At 34.7% G+C, this 25,487-nt stretch overlaps 5 protein-coding genes across 7 annotated transcripts; 3 read left to right on the forward strand and 2 right to left on the reverse strand.

The window, feature by feature from the left end:
- Positions 1-40: 40 nt before the first annotated feature.
- LOC106104211 lies at positions 41-4,131 on the reverse strand. Its single transcript, XM_013284179.1, has 3 exons — positions 4,046-4,131; positions 679-810; positions 41-261 (listed from the first exon to the last, which is right to left on the reverse strand). The coding sequence occupies exons 1-3, from the start codon at positions 4,052-4,054 to the stop codon at positions 178-180; spliced, it is 225 nt and encodes a 74-aa protein (XP_013139633.1). The 5' UTR covers positions 4,055-4,131; the 3' UTR covers positions 41-177.
- A 209-nt stretch (positions 4,132-4,340) lies between these two features.
- On the forward strand, positions 4,341-7,008 carry LOC106104210 (E3 ubiquitin-protein ligase RNF181). Of its 3 annotated transcripts, none has more exons than XM_013284176.1 (4): positions 4,341-4,389; positions 5,688-5,802; positions 5,905-6,079; positions 6,185-7,008. In XM_013284176.1, the coding sequence occupies exons 1-4, from the start codon at positions 4,356-4,358 to the stop codon at positions 6,317-6,319; spliced, it is 459 nt and encodes a 152-aa protein (XP_013139630.1). In that variant the 5' UTR covers positions 4,341-4,355; the 3' UTR covers positions 6,320-7,008. The 3 variants fall into 3 exon arrangements, with proteins under 3 accessions (XP_013139630.1, XP_013139632.1, XP_013139631.1); XM_013284178.1 differs by lacking the exon at positions 4,341-4,389 and adding an exon at positions 4,445-4,503; XM_013284177.1 differs by lacking the exon at positions 4,341-4,389 and having other exon boundaries at positions 5,566-5,802.
- A 474-nt stretch (positions 7,009-7,482) lies between these two features.
- Positions 7,483-17,692, forward strand: LOC106104319. Its single transcript, XM_013284338.1, has 23 exons — positions 7,483-7,608; positions 8,044-8,150; positions 8,297-8,414; positions 8,719-8,781; positions 9,151-9,328; positions 9,511-9,611; positions 9,802-9,882; positions 9,952-9,987; positions 10,065-10,103; positions 10,183-10,227; positions 10,311-10,440; positions 10,521-10,659; positions 10,784-10,910; positions 11,188-11,421; positions 11,536-12,460; positions 12,587-12,739; positions 12,842-12,968; positions 13,720-13,856; positions 14,231-14,251; positions 14,436-14,600; positions 14,901-15,344; positions 15,416-15,675; positions 15,949-17,692. Exons 1-23 carry the CDS (start codon positions 7,592-7,594, stop codon positions 17,666-17,668), a joined length of 5,367 nt encoding a protein of 1,788 aa, XP_013139792.1. The 5' UTR covers positions 7,483-7,591; the 3' UTR covers positions 17,669-17,692.
- A 556-nt stretch (positions 17,693-18,248) lies between these two features.
- Positions 18,249-19,517, reverse strand: LOC106104094 (uncharacterized protein CG16817-like). Its single transcript, XM_013284039.1, has one exon. The coding sequence runs from the start codon at positions 19,247-19,249 to the stop codon at positions 18,758-18,760; it is 492 nt and encodes a 163-aa protein (XP_013139493.1). The 5' UTR covers positions 19,250-19,517; the 3' UTR covers positions 18,249-18,757.
- Positions 19,518-20,095: 578 nt separating this feature from the next.
- On the forward strand, positions 20,096-23,666 carry LOC106104286 (renin receptor). Its single transcript, XM_013284291.1, has 8 exons — positions 20,096-20,205; positions 20,276-20,406; positions 20,529-20,627; positions 20,721-20,864; positions 21,024-21,164; positions 21,756-21,885; positions 22,523-22,695; positions 23,430-23,666. Exons 1-8 carry the CDS (start codon positions 20,124-20,126, stop codon positions 23,592-23,594), a joined length of 1,065 nt encoding a protein of 354 aa, XP_013139745.1. The 5' UTR covers positions 20,096-20,123; the 3' UTR covers positions 23,595-23,666.
- The last annotated feature ends 1,821 nt before the right edge of the window (positions 23,667-25,487 follow it).

Genomic DNA, 25,487 nt, shown 5'->3' on the forward strand with positions numbered 1-25,487 from the left:
TTTATTATCTTAGAAAAAAAAAGAATAGAATACAACATGTAAAAAAAAACATTTTTACTTAATCATACATAATAAATACAAACATTCTCATTTATTAATAACATGTTAATCAGTTACTTGTGTGTACTAATCAGGTATTATAAAAGTTCTTATATAAAATTTTAATTTGACTAGAAATCAATTGAAACCTTTCCCTTCCATCATCGCTTGAGCACAGTATTTCGGGAACTGAACCACTGATAATAGGAAATCAGTTAAGCCCTGCAAAAAAAAAAGAATTTTCCAGCTAATATTACCTGTCATAATTAAAAGGAAACAGTCATATTGTATGAGTAACCATTTATTACCATAATCAAAACCATCAATCAACGAGATAACACGTTTTTGTATTGTTTTTCTAGTGAAAACCAACGATAATAAAATCTAGTCCAAACTGTTACATTGTTGATGACAAATAAATAAAGGATAATAACTTCGTGTAATTTCACGTTATATTCCTCTTCCCTTTCCCATCCTTAATAAGAATGGGGAATATTTGGCGGGGTAGGGAACTTAGGAAAGTGGAACACTCAATTTCTGTACGTCGATTTAAGGTAGGTAACGCAATAACTTGGCGATTTATATGCTCAACGGTGGTTTTACTATGTTAATGATATCAGATGCAATAAAAATACTAGCCGTTAATGGTTCTACGCATACAGTAAAGGGTAGTACGATAATATATATCCCTGCAGCTATGCCCGCGACCCAAAACGCTATGAAAATTAGTATCAGGAGCCAGATCACTGAAAACACCACATTCCCCATTGTCTGTAACAAAAATACATCATTTTTAATATTTAAAACACAAAAAAGCATGAAATTTTTAGTCCTACGAAGTCCTAACATTACGTCACAGTTCGAGACAAACTAAATTTATAACAAGAACAAATTCTAAAGCATTTTTGAGATCTCAAGATGACTAAAAAATTACATTCCAATCGTTAATACATTTACGGATATTTTTCAAAACTATTAATATATTCACAAAACAAGAATGAAATTTTAAAAAAAAAACATTGAAAACGAGTCCTTAATCAATGGCGTTACATCATTCATTGTTTAACGCAGATTCTGAGTAAACTATGAATTAAGGTCAGACATTTTATAACGCTGTATACTGAAATATAACTCCTCAAATTAGAAATATAGGACAAGTTATTTAATAATTTAGAAAAGATTATCAAAGTAACTAAGAACTGTCCGTCTTCGTCTAGATTTTGTCCTCGTTAACAAAAACAAACAATATATTTTACTACGAATATTTAGGAAGTCGAATTTCATGGTAGGATTTGGTTTTAAATTGTATATTGTAAGAAAAAATTTATTTTTATCTTGGCGTTAACATTATTCAAACAACGGACGCCTTAACGTGGGTAATCCCAAATGGTAGAAACATATAACCGTTGCATTATCACCATTTCATGGAAAATATTTTAAAATATATAGTTATCACTTTCATTTTCCTCTAAAGAAGTGAGATTGAAGTATTACTATAGTAGAGCGGTTATTCTTAAACTATGTGTCATTGCTATCTTAGATCAGGGGTTATTGCAGCGTTTATCACGAATAAATTTCAAGGCCTAATTAATTTTTGTATTAACGCTACACGCACTTAGTTTCTATTGAATCACTGGCGCGTGTTAGCACGATCGTTTAACGAAAATAGTACTTGATACGCTCTAGTTAGACTGCCGATCACATTCTTATGTCTACTCGTGTCAGTTAATGTATATCGCTTGCATTTAACAACGTAATACAGCGAGAACCGTAGATATTCGGTTTGATTGTATGAAACATGTTCGTGAGTAATCGATGAATAATTTTTCCTAAAATAAAAGGTGTGATAACGATATTTTTATTCCTGTACGTTAGCGTAAACCAACAATTTATTATTTTAAAATGTACATATTTTTTCGATATTATTATTCAATAAGTTCTAAATATCTGTATCTTTAATATCGAATCTAATCTTTTAACACCATGCTATTAAAGGTAAAGGTTACGTTTGAAGGTTGATTAACGTTTAATTGTTATAAAATAGGTAATTTATGAATAGATGTATTGTTAAGACTGAATCACTCGTATAAGATGTCTCCATGTATAAGAAATCGCCAAATGCGACTCCGTCTGCGAGAAATAAAAAAAAACAAAAGTAAGTACCCTATGTGTTCTTCCACGATATTCTCTATATTTCCGTTCAGCCGTTTAGGCTACAAACTCTAACAGACATCTATCCATCCATTTAAACTTTCGCATTTATAATATTAGTATGATAAACATGAAATTGCATGGAATATTCTAGGTTTATGTGAAATACCTCCATGAAAAACAAACACGACTACGTCAAATAACATTGTTACTTTAAAAAAAATATAACATGTTACTTAAATTTTACATTGTTTACTTATTTATTTAAACACTAAACTCTGCGCTCCTTCCTGTGTTTGCAGGAATAATAAATTGATGACATCAGTGCCAAGGGCAGATAAAATACATAACTTGTTTACTGATTTATCTTGTCTATAAATAGGTGTGAGTGGGAGACATAGTTTTTAAATGTTTCTTTAGAGGTATTCAAGACGCGAGGCTTTTATTTTACAAATGTAATAAAAATGACATAACGCCATCAACACCCAGAATTGGATAGGGTTAGTTAAGTAATCGGGCTGTCATGGTCAGATATACAACGCAGAGCCAAAGACATAGCGAGCTGGCGGCGTACTGTGGACGCCCTCTGGGGACATAGGAATAGAAGAGAGAGAGAGAGAGAGAGAGTGATTGAAAGATCTGTGAGGACCCCCTTTCTATCCAGCAACCTGACCGGTTGCCTAAGGGCACAGCAGCCCTAGCTATAGATGATATCGGCTTGGATAGAATGACGTCCTAGTATTCAAGTGAAGCATAAAGTTTCCTTGGCACAATACGAATGGGAGCATTGTTTTGTTAGCACACTGCTAATTGACAATTGGAAAAGATGTTGCAGGTAACCATTTAGATATGCTCTACGATTACAGGCCTTCACTCCCACTCATCGTCCCAAAAAAGACAAAAGTCAATGGGTGGATCTGCTCTATACAACGCAGACAAACCTAAAATTCATGATCACTTATGTGTTTCTTAATTTACCACTTGGTTCAGAGCTAAAATTATTAAATAGAATAATTATACATAGGTTTTGATTGATAAAATTACAGGAGTTTACAACGGGAACGCATCGTTACTTAGGTTTTTAGATCAACGTTATCTAAATTGATAAAATTTTCGGAGCTTATCTATAACCGTGATGTCATCTTAAGGTGTGTTACACATCTTTACGTCCGGTGAAAGTTATAAAATTACTCGTATTTATTTAGGGTCGAAGAATGCTTGAAGCGTGGGACATGAGTAGGTTTGATAATTTAACACAAACACAACGGTTTCCATTTCAAACCGGTAATGAACCCGTTGCACTACGCTTGTATTTGTAATGCATACGCGAGAGAACGAGTTTTAGTAATCTCCTAGGAATAGTAAGTATTGTTTATCGTACTAGTACGTCGTAATTTGCGTCGGTAAACAAGTTTCAGTCTGTTGTTATAAGAAAACACATATTTAAGATTTTTTTCATTTAAAATTATTTAAAACTATACAGTGTAACTATGTTAATAATGACGGTTTTTCCAAATTGTTTTTCAATTTGACATGAAATTTTCTTAATCTAAATGGTTACGGTAATTTGGTTTTATTTTTTTTTACAATCAACTATGTATAACAAAAACATTTTATATTATGTTGTAATTTCTAACATAAATGTTAGTTAAATATCTTACCAAAACTTAGATTTTCCTCTAGTAATACAAAAAAAATAACTTATCACCAAACACAACCCGACTATTCAACGGGCGTTCTGATACGAGACTGCGTAAAAATACAACGCGTAAACATTACCTACACAAACACAACATGTGTAAGTACGCATACAATCAAACGGTGACGAACGACGAGCTAGGAGAATAATACTTACTGGTTTCATTACTTAAATAACAAACATTTTAATCTCAGTAAACTCGAAACACGACTTTACTTGCTTGTACCCTTAGCTGGATCAACAGACTTCCTTTGCGCAAGCGCATGAATGAGATGGACCATTTAAAGCCATAGGTACCAATCTAAAGCTACTGGCCCGAATGAGTAAGCTGAGAGTATGCTTATACCATATATGCATTTTGTGGTCCTATTTCGGCCTTTCTTGAGTTCAAGTTTAAACCAATTCATCCACTTTCTAACTGCACTTTTCAATTAGAAGCGATGAATGTAACAGTGTGTGGTTTAAAATGTACAAAAATCGTTTGTTGAGAAAAGAAAAACGTAAGTAACCTTCACTTACATTTTTCATTTAATATTTACTGTTAAAATTGTTTTTTTTTATAAAACTGGATCAATTCGAAGACTGATTTAACTACTGACCGTGCGCTTACTCAGGTACGCTGTGATCACATTGTAATATATTTTGCATGCATAATATGTCCTAGTTCGCAACTCAACGACGTGCCTTATCTGGCAAGGAATGCTAGTTTCAAGGACCTATTTCATTCTAAAATAAACAGTGAGATGCATATCATTACTGCTTCATTATAAATATCTAATATTATTTTTATTCAAATGTTACTTTGATCTACAATAATTGCTTCGAAAATAAGTTAGTAAATACATTTGTGGCAGCTACAAAAATATTATTTTTATATTGAATACCGGATAAAAGGTACTTAAATAATTATAACTACAGCTAAAGATGGCTACATCTTTTACATTAACCGATTGAATTTAAATAATAGTTAAGGTGGAGTAAATGTTTTGGTACTCCAGCTTCAGCATGACACTGAAACACTGGTTGTGGTTTAGCAAGTCTCGCAAATCCCCTGCCTCTTGCTTTCTCCTTTTATCTGCAACATTAAATCATTAATGAGTTGTCCCATTAAATTGTAAAATGTCTGATAACAGTCAAACGTGTAAAATACGTGATGGAAATATCCGATTTGGTTCCCTTATCTGATTGTCGTTATATTTAAGCTATCTGAGCCACTATCAGCCAGTGGTGGGACAGACCCTAAATGTATCACTGTCATGTTTCGAGTTTGCAAAAGGATTTTTGCACCGAATAGAGCTGGAGCTAGAAAATTGTGTTGCATCGCTTACGTTCCGATTAAAAAAAAATGGAAAATTGGATTTTAGACTCATATTCAGAGGGTTAAAATTTAGGTGGATTTGGATGGATACAAATGCCTAGCTGATTTTAACGTTGTTTATTATCAAATAGTTATGGTAATCAGTAGAAAGTATACTGTAGTCGGGGTCGAAAAAAAAAACCCAAAAGTACATTCATCTTTAAACATGTGGGCGAATTTATAACATGTTTAATATTTAACCGGGTTCCACGTAAGACAAGCTGGATAGACTTAAAGGTCTTTTTACCAGACCATAAAAATAAAATTAAAAACCAAAATGTCAATGTCAAATCAAATCAATCAAACCAAATTTTCTAGTGTCAAAATGCAATGACTTGAGCAAAATTGTAAACATTGGTTACCATTTTACATAGAAAAAATTACATAGGAAAGGATTTTTTATAAAGCGATAATTGTATTTTAATATGGATTATTTTCAAGAGATGGGATGGAATGAATTGGCAGATGGTGAGCAACCAGATCACATACTTCATATTGCAAGATTTCTTTTGGACTATGGTTTTGATAATGACAATCCGAATATGCAATGGCCCAGGTAGATATTGTGATATTATATTTCATAAAATTATTTAAAAACTCACTAAGGTTATTATTATATCGATGTTTGTATTGAAAACAATTGTTTCAAAATTTTCAGTCTACCACCACCTGCATCAAAGGAAGTTGTCAATAATTTGCCAGAAATCACAATTGATACTGAGGGAAAGAACTGCCCAATATGTCTTAAAGAGTTTAAAATAAATGAAAAAGCAAAAAATCTTCCTTGTGAACATTTCTTTCATCCAACATGTATATTAACTTGGTTGAATAAGGTAAAAATGTTATTTCTTTGTTTAAAATTTCCGGTTTGTTTTAAAGCTAGGTAGCTAGCATGCTCAAAGTAAGAGATATAATTCATAAATTCTTTATGCTTTCAGACAAATTCATGTCCATTTTGCCGATTAGAACTTAAAACTGACGACGAAGCTTATGAAAACTTCAAAAAAGAAAAAAAACGTGCTCAAGAAAGAGTTGAAGATCTTGAGACATTGCATAGTTCAATGTTTAGTTGATTCTTAACAATTCCATTTTTCTAGTTATCATAAACTACACATAATGTAGTTAATCGAGTGATTACAAAGGGAAATTACCGTATATAGATTCTCTATGTGATACCTGCACTAAGTACTGCTTAAGTATTCATTACATAAAACAGAGTGTCACAATTTTAAATGCTCTACTGTAATCATATTTCTTATGAAATTAAAAAATATAGCCTATGTTACTCAATGATAATGTAGCTTTTTAATGGTGAAAGAATTTTTGTAAACAACCCAGTAGTTATTGACTTATTTTAATACATACAAAAAAGAATTCATTCCTCTTTATAATAACTCTATACATAAAGAATTGCATATCTGATAATCTATGATACTATCAAATATTACGTTTTTTCTGCTGGATAGTGTCATAAGCGTCACCAGGAAGGGGTGTTGGTGCCGTCCTTATTTCTAAAAGTGATATATTCAGAATTTCTTTTGATAACACGCTAGAAGTTAGAATAAAAAAATGTTTGTAAATTAAAAATGTAGATTATCATATTTGGTAAAACTATGTCATTAAAACTAAAAAAAATGAAAGGAAATAGGCAAATAGAAATGACAAAATGATCTATCATAAGGGAAATTAAGGTAACTTTTCTTATAATATGGTGTCAGATGTTTTCAGTTTATTTTATGGAAATAAAGCTCTTTAAATTTAATTTTTTTTATTTAGCTTTTAAAATCAGTTCCTTGTTAAAAATAGGTTAGATTTTTTATAGTCCATAGGAATGAACTCCACTGGAATGCAACAACCTTCCAGAGTCTGGTGTTGTCCCTAGCTGGGCTTGCAAGATCAGTGCATGTAGATATATTTTTCAGAAACACAACTGTATATTATAGCATTGATTCTTCTTTATGCCTTCCAGAACATTTTTTTTTGCATACCCTACATTGAAAATGACGTCATCGTCCCAGGTCTTAAGTTAATTTGTATGGATTACATAACCTTACGTAAAAATCAAAATTAAATACAAGTTGTGTGTTTAGGGTTATACATATTAATATTATAAAAATGGATTATATGCAACCTCATTTAAATTGTGTTATATATTCTACACACTTTTCTCAATTGTCAAAGAGTTCACCAAAGACATTTTAATTCTAAAATCAAAGTCATACAAATATCAATTTATAATGTTTTATTAAAATATGTCAAAATAAAAGTGTATTTTCGTATCAATCATGTACTAAATTCGTAAGTAATTAACTGCATAAAAATCAGGATTTTTTTTATGTTTTACAATGGAACGCAAAAAACGGTAAGCGAAATCAAACTGCGAGAACAATTTAAAATGTTTATTAGAGTATATTTAATACCTTATCTAATTAGTATAGAAATAATAGCTGCTGTAATAAACGGTGATCTTTAATAGTGATAGACACCAGTAAAAAATAATACGAGCACACAGAAAACAGACGTGAGGCCTAATTTTAGTTAACATTTCCTTACCACTCTTATAAGGAAAGGATGGGAAGGGAAAGTGTATTTGACGGAGTCAAGGACGCATAGGAATGTAAAACATCTTTCTGTGCGTCCCTTCCTCCGTTGACCAAAGTTAGGCAACATCTGCAATGGTCGATGTATACGTGCAATCGCTTAGGTATTTCGGCAAATAATTTGCAATCTTTAGATAAATGATGATTCATCGTATGTAATCGCATTTGAAATCATTACATTTTTGCTTTAATTTTAGTCCCTGTAAATGTCCAGGAAATTATAAGAAATACTGTAAACATATCCAATTTACGGATTGTAAGAATGTTCAAGAAATTATTGAAGCTCTATTATTTCAAGAGGAGCGTAAGTATTTAAAATATTTCAATTTTATTTGTTCATAATTAATGGTTAATTCAGCCTTTAGTGAAGATTTATCTTCTCAACGTGGCAATAAGAGTTATTCAATTGAACTTTATAATTCTAACGTCTATTTTCTTTTTCAATTCAAGTTGAAAAAGAGTATAAAAAATGCAAGAATGTTCAACGTCCATATTTCAAGACCAAGCCTTTTAAGCCGCGGCATTACAAAGACACGTGCGTGCCGATGACTCCGTCCATGCACACAAGGTAATAATTTCTCTAAAAATCCGGGACTTCTATATGGATCAAGTCATGACTTATATTACGTCGGCTGCAATTCAAATCTTCGGAAAGAATACAATTCTGTCGGTATACTTGATGGTAATAATAGGTTCTGAATTTCAAAACTTACAAACTGCACAGAAGACAGTTATGAACTGGAAGTTACAGAGTTCCCGTCAGTGTGGATGTTTGCTCGATATTCTATTGTTCCTGCCCTTTTTTAGGAGGAAAAGGGTGTGTACGGAACAGGAATACCGATTATACTAATTATTTATATTAATAATTTTAGGTTGCGGTACATATCTCATTGCCCTATAGAATCATTGGCACCACCGCGGTACAAACAATCAAGGTAATTAAGTAAATCAGTTAAGTATATAGAGGAGTGTTATGTTAGTTTTTGTTTCCGATCTAGCTGGCTATGATCAAAAAAAATAAATACATAATTAAAACATACTGTATATGATTTTATAAAATGTATAGAGTAATATACATAAAAAATCCCAGCCAGTCAGAATTCTACCGGCGGGAGAGACCAAACGGCCGAGGGTTAGGAGGAAAGGGAGAAAAACCGGCGAACAATTCGAGTCGTGCCAAGAAGCACCGCATTCTGTTTTTGAGCTCCATAATATATGCTATTATATTTAAGTATGGTTTAAAAATAATAATTATCCATAGTACTTTGCTGTACTAGTTCATTAAAAGTATATATTTTTAAAAGATCAACGCTTCCTGATTATGGTTTCGGCTCGTCGTCTGAAGGAAGTGGTAGCATATTAGGTAGAAGGAGAACAGAAAAGAAGAGAGTGCGGTATTACGATATGTTATCTGGAGATATACATTTGCCGGAACCTACGGCTGTAATAAAACATACACCATCAGATAAATCAATATTAAAAGTAAGTTTTAAGTTCTAATTTGTTATAACAGCATTTGACTTGATTTATTCTTTGTCTTCTGTAGATAATAAAAAAAATGTCATGTTGTTGTGTTCTCTTATTACATATAGACTTTTCTTAATATTATTTTTATTAAATTTAAGTACAGTAATGCAACAATAATGTGTATTCACAACCAATAGGTACCAAGTCCAAAAACAAGCGGAGAATTTATCAGCGTGCAGCGAGCGAGTGTGCAGCCTAAAGAAGTACAGCCGCCCTTGCCTGCGCAATCGGGACACGAGTAAGTGCATATTTAAAATTTACTGAAATTAAATTAATTAAATTTTCATAACATATGTATGTACTAATTAAGAACAGCTAGATTTGAAACACTGATAACGAAACTAATACCGACTAGATTTAGACCCGTCCATTCTAAATAAGATTAACGTTAAAAGAAACGTTTAACAAAACGGAATTTATTATTTCAGATTAGTAAAACCTCACAGTGGGATCGTCATAAACGCAGATAAAGATTTTGTTGTGGACATACCAGTTGTTGGTGGACCGGGGTAAATTGATGTTTTTGTTTGCATTGTTTTTATTTTAATTTTATTTATAAACAAGTGTTATTATTTTAGAAGGGTAGGAGCTAAAAGAAAGCGGCGTAAATTAAGGTAAAATTACATATGCATAAAAATATTTTCTTTTTGTAATAGAATAGAAAGAATAATAATAACATGGTTATTGACAGGGTCTGTGGTTCGAAAAAATGTACAGGAAAAAAATGTCGGTGAGTTTAATTAATTACTTGTTAGCAAATTTGTTTTTTTTTCTACTGTACGAAATGTTAAAAAATTTATACTTTTCAGGAAATGTGCTGCAATACGAAGACGGTTACGAGAAGCAAGGAGAAGGTAGTATACAATATTTAATACTTGATACGATATAGTATGTCTATTGCTTTCCACTGTTTCAATATATTTGATGATTATTTTAGCCGTCATTTAGATATTCCGTTCCCAAGTATAGGAGTGACTGATGGAAAACCAAGAGCTAGAGGAACACAAAAACATTTGAAAGATGACGATTCAGTATGCGGTCTGGATGAAATTCCGAAGCCAGAACACGTACCTAATACGACTAAGATTGTATTATGAGATATTCAAATGTACTTATTGCATTTAATGTTACTCAAATATGTTTCAAGGTCCACATCCCAGCGAATCTCAAAAGGGGGACATTGAAAACTCACTCGTTAACAGTGTTGCCATGCACTAAAGAGAAAAAGGCTGATATTCATTACGGCATATTGACTGGCTCTTTCAACATGTACGACAGCAAATTTGGTAAGACAATACGGTTTTGAATACCACTCATTACTTTACCAGTTGAAATAATAATTTTTTATTTACTTAGGTAGCTATGTGTAAATAACGAGACGAGCAAAAAATAAGTGATTGTTTCATACAGGAAACAGGTCACGAGGTCGACAGGCGCTGACGATGAGTGTGATGGCGTACTGCCTCGCCTTCCATTACCATCCCAAGCAGTGGACGATGAAGTTAATTGACAACCTCATAGACGCCGGGGACCAGTGGTACTTGGCTTGTAACTTTTACGACATGACCTGACATAATACAATGAATGAAATTTCACGCAGCTTCTTATATCTCTAAGAATTACCAGTTTTTAGACATACACAAAGATTTAGTTTTGACTCAGTTTTATTTAGGGCCTGTCCCACTAAATTGTGAATTGTCTGATAACAAAGGAATGTGTAAAATATGTGATGGAAATATGGGATTTTGTTACGTTATCTGACAGTGACAATTCAAGAGAACTACGTGATACTAATGTTATTGTTGTCATTATAGGTATTTGCAATGTCTAGAAAAAGTGCACGACCACTCTTCTGTTCAAGGCATGTGCGAAGTGTTGCCATTTGGTAAAAAACAAACGTTAAATTTAAATGGGAAGCGAATGCAGGTCTTATTGGGAGAGCCCGACGTGGTGGGCTACACGATGTCAGTCGATCCAACTGTATACAACCTGTGTAGAGGTTTGAAAGCATTCTTCGCTGATAATAGGGCTGGGATCTTACTTACTCGGTAAGTTTTAATCATAAGTTAGAGATTCATTTCAAATTTTGTATTGAATTGAAAGCGATAGCTTTCTCTTATAGAATGTGTTGAGATATATAATTCCAATTAACTTTTTTTCAGTGTCTTAAAGGTTGTGATCTGGAAGGACAAAATATGTTTCTATATTTTTGACCCCGCCGGCAGAGACTCTCGCGCGTATTCAAACTTTACAAACGGCGCTTCAGCTCTAATAAACGTCAAAGATGTAGTTTCCGTCGCTCAAGTTGTCTTAGCTCGAAGTGTAGTTGAAGATCAGAAGTTTGTTTTAGCTCCTGTTAAAGTTTTAAAAATGATGGACGAAAACGCCGACGAAGATTTCGAATCGGACAAAGAATTGACTCAAGCGGAAAAAGCAATGATGAGTTACAGAATTTTAAATGAAAATTGCGCAATTGTTAATGCTAACATGCATCTTGGAGACAGATGTTTTGAAGACACGAAATTCCGTCAGGCTTTAACAATTGCTGTGGTGGCGATGACTTATGCGAAGATTTCTCCACCGAACACATGGTTTACAAAGACTCTAGATAAGATATTGCGATTAGGCAACAAACTATATGTTGAATGCGCTCATCCAAAAGTAGTTATCGATATAACGATAGACAACATTCCCAATGAGATCACTCTCGGTCCGTTCGCGTGCGAGATAATAATATATAGAGAAAGAGTAAAAGGCCAACTGTTTACGACTAAAGATTGCTTCTTGAACATTAAGACAGGTCTAGAAGAATTCTTTAACCGTGAATACAACAGCGGTATTTTAGAATTCAACAATTATTCTCTCGCTGTGTGGAGACAGAAAGACATGTATTATTTATTCGATTGCTATCCTCGCACTACTGATGGTTTGCGGTCCCATACTGTGGGCAAGGCATGTTGTTGGATGCTGTTGAACCCGGAAACAATGGCGGCGGTGTTGACTAAAAATTGGGATTATCTACCCGTTACTACTCCGTTTTATATCCATGCATTTAAAGTACTTAAGTTAAAGAAGCGAGAACCAAAGGTATTATAAAAATGTAACGTACACAAGCACTTTTGATATTTTCTATGTAGCCAGTTACATATTCAATAGCTAAATTCTAAATGTACCTCTCCAATCATACTTGTTCACATGTTGCGACTTTTACAGAAACAAATTGTGTGTACATTAAGTGACGAGGAGTTGCCCGGTGGCAAGTTTAAGAGAAGGGAAAAGTACTTGGTCTCTAGTAAAGGTCATGGCGACGGCAAGGAGGTCGTTCATGAAATTCTTGCTGCGGATCCCGTGGACGACGTAGGAAAGGTATATGAATCCACGTGTTTTTCTTACAGGAGTGTTATGATTTTTTATGCCTGCAGGTACAAATACTAACTTAAACTTGTTTCTTTCAATGAATATTTCCAGGCTCGTGTTGATGAGGAACAAATGGGTGATATTATATCGTTAGTGGACAGCATACAAGATGACTATCTGCCGCCGATACCTCTGCGTTACAAGAACATGGAACCCGAACCTGAACAACCGAAAATTGGTAAAAACTTTAAAAGTTATAATGATTTATTTAGTTAACAGAAACAGTCGTTAAAATATATTTGGGGTTTAATTTGATTTGAACGTCTTACATTACATCACATTGGCGCTGCGCCTTCGAATTCAGCACGCCGTAGTTCTCTAGTACTTCTAGTATACGTTTACTTGCCTACATAATGCCTTTACACTTGGCCAGTGCAGTGGACAAGTTGCCACGGCCAGTACATTATATGGATAGGTAGATTTTTTTTATCTTATAAGGTGGCAAACGAGCGGACGACCACCTGAAACCACTTAAATGGCGAAGCGACCACTGCCCATATAGACATCCACAATTTCAGATGCGTTGCCTACCCTTAATCGACAGGAGCGGAAACACATATAAATAGAATATTTCATCTTCCTATGCGTCTCCTCTGTCATCAAATCCACTTTTCTTCTCCATACCTTCCTCTAAAAAAAGGGTGGAAAGGGAAAGAGACTAAAATTAACCCACCACCACCACACTAATCTGACTGTACGCGGAATTGCTCCCACTGCAAGCCTATCTACTGTGTGGTCGTGGTATTACACCGGCCGAGCCGGCCTATTCGTGCGGAGATGTTAAAGTGGGCTCTACCACTTTTAAATTAATTGATAGATTGTATGAACGCACTGGCGCAAGACGATCGACTGTCCAGTTATAGAGTATATGAATGCCAAGTGTACACCGCGCATTAAGGTTTCTTGTATAAATGAGTGTTGTGTGCTAGTGAACCTGGACTCGCCGACGGTGTCGGTGACGCAGGTGGTGCCGCCGTGGCCGGTGCCGCGCGACAAGAGCCGCGAGCCGCCGGAGCCCGACCCCGATCCGGAGCCCACGCCGCCGCCCACCCCGCCACCCTTGCCTGTAACTTCTGTTATTTTATTTTATAAGTAACTTAAATTTACTAGAAAACATATTTTGCCAAACTGCCAAAGCAGTTTACTGACGAAAACTGCATTATAAATATACACCTGTCTATAAACGAAATACTAACTAATACATCGTAGTTTAGTATAAGGAACCAATATTTTTAACCAATAACTTTCGGCCGTGTTGATATTTTGTAATTGGGTTTTAAATTTTATCTTACGTCAGTCCTTCTCAATGTGTAATGCGTTTGCATTTAATAATTGATACCTATATACGATACCAAACCATACTACATATACAACTTATCTTATGCTATCTTTTGTCCGTCTGTTCATTATGAGATTTAAGTTTAAATTTTATTTTTTTAGCCACCAGAAGGAGGTGTAGAGGTATGTAAAAAGTTTTTAGTACATACATTATTACAATTATTATACCTTCAATTAAAATGACTATTCTTTAAAAGACATAAGTAATTCGTATCTATTAATATATTTTTGTAGTAATAATTTCCTCTTGCATATTTAAAATGTTTTTAAACTGCGTTACTTGTAACCTCATTCTTTTTTTAAATAGGAAGAAGCAGAGGAAGAAGAGGAAGACGAGGAGGCGATACAAAGAAAGAAGGAAGAGAGGGAAAGAAAGAAAGCGGAAGAAGAAGAAGCGAGAAGGAAGGCGGAGGAGCTGCCGCCGCCACTACCGCCGCCGCCGCCCTCGCCGCAGCCTGAGCCTGAAGTTCCCGTATTATCATACTCACATAATAATCATACTTTATGCTAATATTACAAATCCGAAAGTTTAGATCGATGGATGGAAGGATGTTTGTTAGAGTTTGTAGCCAAAACGGCTGAACGGATTTCAGTTAAATTTGGCATAGATGTAGGAGATAGTCTGAAAGGACTTATAGGCTACTTGCATTTGTTAGTTTTTAATTCCGCGCGGAATTTATATCACTTTTCACAAACTTCTGTATTTGTAAGCTTTAGTTTTGATTAGTTTCCCTGTGAATCGTATAAATCATATAATTTTGTCAAATTTCAGCTTGCACCTATGGAGATTGCCGAAGAAGAAGTTCAAACATTTGAGCCGGTCAAAGTGGACCGCAAGATTCTTTTGACAGAAGATGCTCGCCAGCGGTCCAAGCTGCGCCAGTACCGCAAGAAACTGTCTCCGCCATTGGACGAACTTCTAGTCGAATCTACACCGTCTGAGGAACTTTACAAACCGAGCAACTTCAAGACTTTGCCCGATAACTCTCAGATTATCCGCGGCACTTCCGCCATAACGGGCGGGGACGCTCCCAGCGTCTTACCCTTCGCAGCTATAATGGCCATCGTCACTTCCTATAAATACATGATCAGCACTTGGACGCCTGAAATCGTAAACTTCGTTATAGACTCGGGTAAAAAATTGTATAAAAATAAACTGCAAAAATTTCAACTCGCTCCAGTACATATAATTCCAAAAATCACAATAGGACACCAGGTAACGTTTATTCCATAAGATCAGTAAGTGAATATGTTTTACAATGATTTTATCAATACGTTATTTCGCAGACGTATCAAGCGCATATCGACGTGGTGACAGAAGGCCCGTCGTGGCAACTTGAAAATATTATAAGTAAAAAGTTCTTTAACAAACATGACAGGGGAATGATAACCACTACTTCGTACAGTGGAGCATTTTTCAGAAAGAATGGTTTGTATTACCTGTTCGATGGAGGTCCCTGCAGTCCCTTAGGCATCAGGGAAGAGAAAGGCAAGGGAAATAATGCTTGCTTCTTGCGGTTTAAATCATTGCATGATCTCGTTATCAGGTAAATGAATTTGTAACAGGATAAGTTAATAATTATTTAATACCCAAAGCCCAACTCTACGAGCGACACCTCACTTGATCAAATCTTTCGTTGGTTAGACTACACCTTATAATGGACCTTCCATAAACAGAACAATACTCTCGTAACTCATTCGAGTTGTTTATGCATCTCATGAAATTAATTATATATATCTTTTTAACATAAATAACAATAAGTAGCGACGCCAACACTTATCTTTTTAGAATAACCTAATAGAGTATTTCATAATTTTAGAATGCTTTACAACAAAGACGGGATCGGCGATGACCAACAATTTGTCCTGAGCAAAATTTTAGTGAGAAAACTTTTGAAAGAACCAAGGATGAAGCTACCGGAGGATTATGACTATTCAGCTGGTGCGCCTACTTCCAGTAAATCGAAACAAACGTTAGTCGACCCAAAGGGCAAAGACAAAGACAAGAAAACCTCCGTCGATTTTTCTGAACCTAAAAGCGAAACTGTGATTGGTTATCAACAGATTCAAGGCCTTTACAGAATTGAAGGAACTACCTCTCTCAACGACAGATCAGCTAGTTCTGAAGTGAAGGCTTCACATTTCGTGAGTCTAATTGCAATGCTAATGGCCGCTATGCATCCAATAAGAACATGGGATCATATCATGATCGATACGTGTATCGAAAAAGGCTTAGAGATATTCGAAAAGGCGACAAATCTGAATGTTTGCGAAAAGAGAGTAATCAAAAACATTATACTGGAGGGAAAATTAATAGATGTCAACATTAAGAAAATCCTTGTGATAAATGATAATACCGAGAAAACTTTAGAACAGTATTTGAATGCCGTTTTAAGACGTCTTCGTTTTGTTATAATTAGATTTCCCAGTTGCAGTATGGTTCTGTGTCGTATGGATGGATACTATCATCTTTTCGATCCCAATCCAGCCCCATCCAATGAAGAGCCGGAAGTTATCGTTGAAAGTAAACAGCCAAAAGCTCCAGTAAAATCTGCAGGTTCCGTGGCGACGTGGACGCTGTACCGATCTATAGATGGAGTCATACGGAGGATACGAAATACAGTCGGGGAGAAAGCAGAACAACCAGAATTCTATACATTCGAATTGACATCTGTAAAAACAGCACCCAAACATTCAGCCCTCAACTATCGTCTCAGTCCGCTTTTCAAGCCCGACCAAAATCCAAATTTGCCATACTTAAAGCGTAGGAAACCACGGCCTTTGGTCGACGAGAAAATGTACTGGTTAAATATTGAGATGATACCGTGGTCACGGATGAATCCGTTGAACGATGCGGGAGTTAAAAGAGGCATACCGAAGTCGATGTGGAAGGACTGGGATATAGAATTTCCCGGTGATCTCTACTCGCTGTGGGGCAACATACATCCTTTAGACCCGCGATTCGACGAAGAGCACCGCGGCAAGCAGTACCTCGCCACGTGCTGTCTGGCCGCCTACATGACGGAGGTGTGCAACCTCAGCGCTTGGACTAGCAGTCTTCTGGACGGTATCGTGTCCGGTGGCGATAAATATCACGCTAAAACGCACGAAAAAATCGGAACTAACGTCAATCATGAAATAACTATCGAAGACTTGGATACCACATTCAATGGCTTATATCCGTATTCTTTTTCGGTCACCTTCACTAAAGTCATATTTGGATTCGTCTACAATACATATCCGGATAGATTTAATTTGAGTAAAGCTTTGGAATATTTCTTTGAAACTAACAAACTAGGCGTATTGGTCAGCCCTACAAAGAATTTATCTTTTGGAAGAATAGGTCCTTCATATTTCATGTTCGATTGCCAAACTTATGGAGCTCCAATATTTTCACCGGGGCAAGGAGCTTCATATATTCTTAAATGTGAAAGTCTCAACAGATTAATTTACTGTATGGCTGTTACATTGAATTTAAAAAGGCATGGTCAGCAGTTCCATTTATACAATATAGCTGTTAAAGTAACTGAATCCAAATAAAGTGTTAGTGTTGTGTACATTCAATTTTGCTTAATTGATCTTTTTACATACATATAATGCCCATCCCCACAACCCTAATTAGTATTCAAAGATTTTTATTGACATTTGTAAGCATACCTTATATATAGCAGGAGCAAAGAAAGAAAACAAAACCATACAGACAAATTGAGTACCTCTTTGTTCTGGGAAGTCGGTCAAAATGATAAGGAGAAAGGTGTCAACCATTAAATTTTCAATAGCTGAAGACTTAGTCTATCTTTGTTATTTCTTCAAAACTACTTGTTATATTCTGAACCTAAATAAGAATTACCATAATTAAGCTTTTGCCTGTAGTCTTAATAATAGTATTTATAACATTTCATGAGTAAACTTTAATACTTGTATTTACTCACTGTTGCACTCAGTGATTAAGTGGTTACTAAGGGAGAGGGATAGCTGCAAATAAATTCTAGCACTACAGATTTATTCCCTAGTTTTTACCTTCAATACCAGTCTGCAATAGTTATCTGAATATCTCCAAAAGCTGTAACTGCTCATGGCTGAGCACCTTTCTTAGATAGGGATGAAATTAAAACACAAATATATTTTTACATTTATTCTCAAGTAACGTCAGAGTACATTATGGATAGGCCAACAATTATTTCATGCAGATTGGGTGCAAATTAAAACAAATCCAGTATAGTTTTATGTAAGAATTATAAGTTTCATTTCATGTTACTTTAAATTTAATGATGCAACATTTGAAATTTATTGATACATTTGTGGAAGTTTTTGCTCATAACAAGCACAATAAATCTATCTACTATTAAAATAGTTCCCCAATTATATAAAAAAAGATAAGTAAAAAGAAATGACTTGAACTTGGATGAATGATGAAGAAAATGAAACTAAAAGTTAATGAAACTAATCATAAGCATAATTTGTCCATCTGTATGTTTTTATTACAAAACCAAAAGTTTAATGAGTCAAAACATGTTCTGTTCAATTATTACACCTGGTAACATGAAGAAAATTAGGTACTTAAAAACTGTGTAAACCTTAACATACACAATGAACTGTATTTTAAGGCACTAAACGCTACAAATAACTTCACTCTAGATCCGGCAAATTGTCGTCATCGGAGTCACTTTCTAAATCATCAAAAGATGGTTTCTTATCACCGGCACCTCTGTCGCCAACCATAGCCTCCAACATTTCATTGACATTTAAAGCTCCCGTATCCTCGACTTCTTCATCATCCTCATCACACCACTTGTTAAAATCTATTTTCAAATAATGTGGTTTTTTCTTATCACTCGTAAGTGAGGACCAAAAACGACCAGTCACATTTTCTTTGCGAAGCACCATTTCTATGCACCTACCTTTATTCACAAAGTTACTGTTTTCGGGTACAACAGCATCGTGTAAAGGTATTGTAACTTCATATGTTTTATTGTCTCGTGCATTAATACCATTAAAATAAACCGTGCTTTTCTCTATTTTAATGTCCGGATCTTTAGCCTCAACGTTAAATGTTAGAAAAACGTCTTCTTTGTTCTGTGCCCACAAAACTGGCGGAGGGCAGGCAGTTTCGTTTGTCATGATTGTTCTAATGTTGTTATTTTATATTAATGATACGAATATAAGACTAAAAACTGATTGAATTATACAAATTCACGTTTCGGTAAATTCTAGACTTCGTTTGACTTACCGATTTCCGACCGGTTCCGATTAGGGATGTGATGAGCGTTGATTCAGCGAAACAACTAACAACGGTTACAACCAGTTACAACTTTAAGCAGTCGACCGTTTTTAATTTAACTAGTTGAATTTACCCTGAATTAACGTAGATATCGCTAGTGGTATTTTATTGTATTCGTCGGTTTTCGGATCATTCTTGGTTAAAAGTACGATATGATGAACAAGTTGATAAAATCACGTTATCGATCACTCGAAAAAGCTAACTAATAACGTTTTACTTTATATATGGCAAAACCTAACTTTTACTGACCTCTACAAATGGACAGGCTACACGAAGTGATTTTTGTAACAAGTAAATTTTCACAATTTTTGCGATGCCGATTACCGGTTGGCGGTGACGATTTGTTCTAATAATGAATTAACAAAAGAATTAGCTGTCATAAAGACCAACAGGCACTTTTAAATCAGAACAAAGCAAAAGCATAATTTCTAAGCAATCACCTATCCATTTACAGAGATTAGTGCCCGATTCGCTTGGATTAAAAAAGTTATTTTTGCATATTTTTTTAGAGATTAACTGAATTACTAAATTATCGAACTAGCGCTATAAACGATATTCTTTTAACTACTAATTAACTATTATCTTAATAAACAAACACTTTATTTTTCATGTAAATTATTGATCTTTCGGAAAATACCTTTCCACGTTTGCGATGTTGCCAATGAAAAATATAATTCGTTATTTTAATATTCTTATTGGTAAGACTTTAATCATATGACAGTCATTCGTCTGCATTCAAGAAATATGGGTGTAATAATGGCTCTATTTTGCCTGACCCTTGTTTTATCAATCCTTGGTAAGTATAATATACTTTACATTTCCTATTTAATGTTTTTGAAAGCGCTAATCGTATTTGACTTTCCTAGGTGCTAATGGCGCTGGAGAGTTCAGTGTGCTCCATAGCCCAGAGTCCTTAAAATTCTCGGGTACCTCTGAAGTCGAGGAAAGCTTACTTAAAGAGATATTCTCGGCTTCTTTTGGTCTCTCCGTTGATCAGGTATTCGTAGTTTTTGTATATGGATTCATTTATTAATTGTGTATTGGATTTTGCTAGATAGACATCTTACGTAGTTATTTATTGTACAAGTAATTATGACATTCATAAATACTTCTTTACAGAACTCTGCATGGAATGGATTATCAATCGTCGATCCCTTCAACACTCCAGAAGCTATTGTCGAGGTTTATGTTGAAGGTGTATCTAGCCTTGGCAGTATTGTAAGTATTACATCTCAGATCCACTATACTTTGTATGATAGTGTACTCAGGCAGGATGGTGGTTTTTATTAATTTTTTAAACTTTTTGTGAAGGTTGAATCTAAAGGAAGAAACTATCCGCTAGTGGTGGATGAGTATGAACCGGACACATTCAATGTCATCAAACATAGGATTGAGCAGCGTTTCAGCAATGGTGGAAACATACTCACAAATATCCAGCTTTCCAACCCCGGAGAGGTAATATATCTTACTTTAATCAAAACAAATTAAATTAATTTGAACATGTCATAATACTTATGTGCAGTATTTGGTAAGATATAAGTTAAGAAAATGATTAAAATCACACCAATGAAATAAAAAAAATTATAAATTTTCATATCTTTATTGTTAATTCAGTTTCAGTCTTTCTCTGCTGTGTTTGGTGATATGGCACCACCAAAGGTACCGAAGCAAACGCTGCAGCATTTAAAAATCAGTGTTGAAGAAGATTATCAATTTTTGGCTGAATTGGAGGCTTTGAAACTTTTCATTAGCAAGGCAAGTTTTGTCACAATCACCTTGAGCATTTCTCAATTCATCTGTACATATTTCTTTTGTATTCCTGTTACTTTATAACTCTGCTCCTGGATGTTGAACTGTTTTTGACAGATGGTGCTTGTTATTTGGTATTTCAACCAACTATCTAGTAGTTTTCTTATTTAATGCAATAAAATAAAAAAAATCAAAAGTGCATTAACAAGCTATCAAATCAACTAAGTTATATTTTGTTTGTGTAAGTCACAACTTACGTTTATAAAATTAGGTCAAACAATTGTAATGTATATCTACCAGTGATTCGCAACCACTGTGCCTCGGCACTTTTTTGTGTGCCAAATTTCAAAAGTGTGCCGCCAAATTTTGCATATTTTTGTCATAAACTATTTATACAGTGTGTTGTAGTAAGTCATTTTTATCTTTTTCTTTGTGTGCTGCCAAAAGTTGAAATCATTAAATATGTGCCACAACTAAAAAAGGTTGAGAATCACTGATCTAGACTGTGATTGTTTAATATTATCCCTATTGCTAAAACCTTGTCAATTAATATTGTCAGTGATTTGGTATGTTTAATGGGAATTATATTTTTGACAGATCAATGCAGGTGCAATCAGCCCGGACAACATCATTGATTTCTACAACTTCAGATTCCGTTCACTGCACGTCTTGTCCGACCTCCACGGTCCCAACTCCTTGCAGACTAAGGAGGCAAAGAAACTTTTAGGTAAGTCTAGTAATAACTTTGACCTGAAGCATAAAAGACTGACTTCAATTCCAAAAGATAGAATAGATAATATTCATAATCATTTTTCTTATTATTAGTGATTTATTAAGCATTTCAACTCATTAAATTAAGAATGAATAAATTTCTGTGTGTGATAAGATATTAGTGTATTTGATGAAGTCTCAATAAGTGCCAGTTGTAATGAAACCAAAAAGCAATGTTTACAGGGAGAACTTTAGTTATGAGTGTGAAGGTACAGTAGAGGTAAGCCTAGAAATAAATGGATGGATTGTGTGAAAGAAGGTGACATGATCAAGAACGAAACGACAACTAAGATGACTGAAGATAAATTGATCTGAAGCAGGAAAACTTAGTGTCATATTAATTTTTAATTAGCTGTATGTTTTTCTAATAATTTTCATGATAAACAGAATTAGAATGAGAAGATGATTGAGTTATAATTATAAGTAAAGTAGAGAGTATGTTCACAACTGTTTAGAGGTCCATTTTTCGAATAATTTCGATAATAATTAAAGTAAGAATGTAAAAATGGTTGAGTTTCTTTCCTACTGTTATATGTTCAATAAGAGTAGTATATGTTGTTTGATAGAATTAGAGATGGTAATGGTATGTCCAGGCGAGGAGCTGATGGAGCTGAGCAAGGCGTTCTCGAAGGCGTACGACGGCGCGGTGCTGGTGTCGGTGGTGTGCACGGACGTGGCGCACACGCGGCGCGCCGTGCGCCACGTGCGTCTGCCGCGCCAGGCCCCCACGCCCCCCACCACCACCGCCTCGCCGCCCAGCGCCACGGTACCACCACACCACCGCACCACAACACCACCACACCACCACACCACCACACCACCACACCACCACACCACCACTAATACTTCATTACATACTGCTCTAGCGATAATGTCAACTACATATCTTAGCAATAGCCTTTTAGTCGCCCGCACGGTATTAAAAAAAAATATGAATAGACTATGTCTTCTTCCAGACTATGTTCTACATCTTTGCCAAACAATAAGATCCATTGAACCATTTAGGAAATATGTAGAGGCTAAAATTAATCTATCTTAACTTTTTCATTTAAAATAAGTAAAACCTGATAATTTAATAAATAAAAGTTTAATTGACAATTAAAAATGGTTGCTAAATCATGAATATGTTTTTAATGTGACTTGTAATATTGTATAAGGCAGATAAGTCCCAATAGTATTCTCTAAAATAGCGAAATCATTAATGCCAATAGCCATATACCATTTGAAACTTGCAAACGTTTCCTACCTTTTTGCCTAATTTATATTATTTCAGTCCAGATATTGGAATTAGTGTTGAATTACAACTGGAAAAATGTTAAAACCCATCGCATTCAAGTTCCATTGAATTGGAATAATGTAAATTACAGGAAATAGGGGGAGGGTGTAGAGTCGAAGACTTTCGTTTCCTACACATCCTTCCCATCCTTTCATAATTAGAAATAATAATAATTATTATTGTAATCCCCTTCCCGCCCATTTGCTAATACAATATGTGTGTAGGCATACTCCGCGGACTACGCTGCCATCTTCAACATCCTGCTGTGGTTCGGCGTCATCTTCACGTTCACTCTGGTCGCCATCGTGTACGCCATCATGGACATGGACCCCGGCAGGGACTCCATCATCTACCGCATGACCAGCACGAGGATGAAGAAAGATAATTAAACCACATTACTGTTTCTGATGCCTTCACAGAGCACCTAAGTCAGTGCACTCACTGCTAATGCTTGACCACAGTACTGTTGCAGTGTGTTCAAGCAATAGCAGTACTGCACTTTGCACTGCTCTGTACTCGTGTGAAACGCGTTGGCGACTTGTAATGGCGGTCGATATAGTAGTGTTGCTTCGTTACGTTATAACGTTTTTAAGAGTGTAAATTAAATTAGCGACACATTTTATGTACATAAGTGTAAATTATGTTTATTTTTCTGTGTGATATGTAATTTTTGAAGAGAATTGTTTGCATTGTTATTGTAATTTCATTTCAATAGACTATGAAGATTTAGTATTATGTTTGACCTATTTAACTAATATTTATTTTACGATATGTAAAATGTTATAGCGAATTCAATTCTTTAAATGCAATGTTAAATAGGTTGAAGTTGAAAATAAAACAATTGAAAAAATGTGTTAATCTTTTATTTAAGCAACATTAATATAATTTGATTACGATTTTAAACATTAATAACTATAAATATTCCAATCCTTAAAACATTTTTAATAATATTGCTTCATTCATAACTGTTCCCGAACATTTTTTGTTGAAATGAAATGTTCAAATATTGGTAGTTTTGACGGCTCTAGATCATTCCCGCGTACATTTTTACTTTTACTCTGACGATTGAGCCCCTTAGATGTTTGAAAACTATATTACTAAGATTTTGCTTAATTACTATTTCAGTTGGGAATTAAATTTATATGGCTCAGGCCATTTTCTTATATTTTAGTATTACATTTTATAAACCTAAAAATTATTAGCATTTAAAAATATCCGTAAATACTATTTAAAGAAGGCACATTTTTACTAGAATATTACATTTCATAATCATTAAAATACAATAACACATAAGTTATTTCAATTAAATTTTTTAGGGTAAATTAAATCTAGGTTAAGTCCTTAAAAATAGGAACGAAAGCATTACCAATTACTGAATTTAGAGGATATCCTCTAAACATTTGTATGAAAATATTTCGGACATATTTATTTTATTATTATTCTTATTAAAAAAACAAATTTTTGACTATAAACAAAATTTTCGTTCCAGTCCTACGTTTCACGTCGTCGCGTCGAGTAGTCCTGACCAGGAATATGAAAACCCTTATATTGCAGTCAAATATAAAAGTAATTCCTTTGCGCATAAGTAATCTAAAAGAAGATTAAAGCGCCCTTACGACAGGGTTTCTATATTTTTGGTTAGGCATTGATTTTTGTACGGTTTATTGTAAAATTATACAAACTTACCGCACTCATGTTTATTGTTCGCAATAAACTATGAATATTGATTGAAAAACCAGTTGATCCCCTAAGTATTTGTTAGACATATGGTAAACATGGTTAAATTTCATTATAATTTAAATTAATTATGTTAATTATTTAAATATAAGATAAAAAAAATGTATATTAGCAGGCTGTTTAACTCCACCATCTAATTAAAGCCTAAATTATCTGAAAAAAAAAACACATTATTCGTAAAAATAAAGTTTATAAATGCAGCCATATTTAATCTCACTTGTAGTTAAGACGTTGAATTACATACATACTTGGGGTATGCACACACAATACGCACTGTGTGCTCATACAACACACAGCGAGAAGGTCGTTTAGTGGTATGGGATGGTCGTTTATTGGTGCGGCATGTGTCGCGAAGTAGTGCGGGATGGTCGTTTACTGGTGCAGCATGGTGGTTTAGTGCTGCAGCATGGTCGTGTAGTGGTGCGGGATGGTCATGTAGCGGTGCGGCATGGTCAAGTAGTTGTGCGAGATGGTCGATTAGTGGTGCAGCATGGTCGTGTAGTGGTGCGGGATGGTCGATTAGTGGTGCAGCATGGTCGTGTAGT

Source organism: Papilio polytes, unplaced genomic scaffold (genome assembly GCF_000836215.1).
Source record: "Papilio polytes unplaced genomic scaffold, Ppol_1.0 DF823691.1, whole genome shotgun sequence".
Taxonomy (NCBI): domain Eukaryota; kingdom Metazoa; phylum Arthropoda; class Insecta; order Lepidoptera; family Papilionidae; genus Papilio; species Papilio polytes.

Coding starts and splice junctions, on each gene's coding strand:
- LOC106104211 (XM_013284179.1), bottom strand. Junction 262..678: donor TATGCGTAGAACCATTAACG/GCTAGTATTTTT, acceptor TTTTTTTTGCAG/GGCTTAACTGATTTCCTATT.
- LOC106104210 (XM_013284176.1), top strand. CDS start 4,356: ATGTACAAAAATCGTTTGTTGAGAAAAGAAAAAC. Junction 4,390..5,687: donor TTTGTTGAGAAAAGAAAAAC/GTAAGTAACCTT, acceptor ATTATTTTCAAG/AGATGGGATGGAATGAATTG. Junction 5,803..5,904: donor CCGAATATGCAATGGCCCAG/GTAGATATTGTG, acceptor CAAAATTTTCAG/TCTACCACCACCTGCATCAA.
- LOC106104319 (XM_013284338.1), top strand. Junction 11,422..11,535: donor GCTGGGATCTTACTTACTCG/GTAAGTTTTAAT, acceptor ACTTTTTTTCAG/TGTCTTAAAGGTTGTGATCT. Junction 15,676..15,948: donor TTGCATGATCTCGTTATCAG/GTAAATGAATTT, acceptor TCATAATTTTAG/AATGCTTTACAACAAAGACG.
- LOC106104094 (XM_013284039.1), bottom strand. CDS start 19,249: ATGACAAACGAAACTGCCTGCCCTCCGCCAGTTTTGTGGGCACAGAAC.
- LOC106104286 (XM_013284291.1), top strand. CDS start 20,124: ATGACAGTCATTCGTCTGCATTCAAGAAATATGGGTGTAATAATGGCT. Junction 20,865..21,023: donor AGCTTTCCAACCCCGGAGAG/GTAATATATCTT, acceptor TTGTTAATTCAG/TTTCAGTCTTTCTCTGCTGT. Junction 22,696..23,429: donor CCTCGCCGCCCAGCGCCACG/GTACCACCACAC, acceptor ATATGTGTGTAG/GCATACTCCGCGGACTACGC.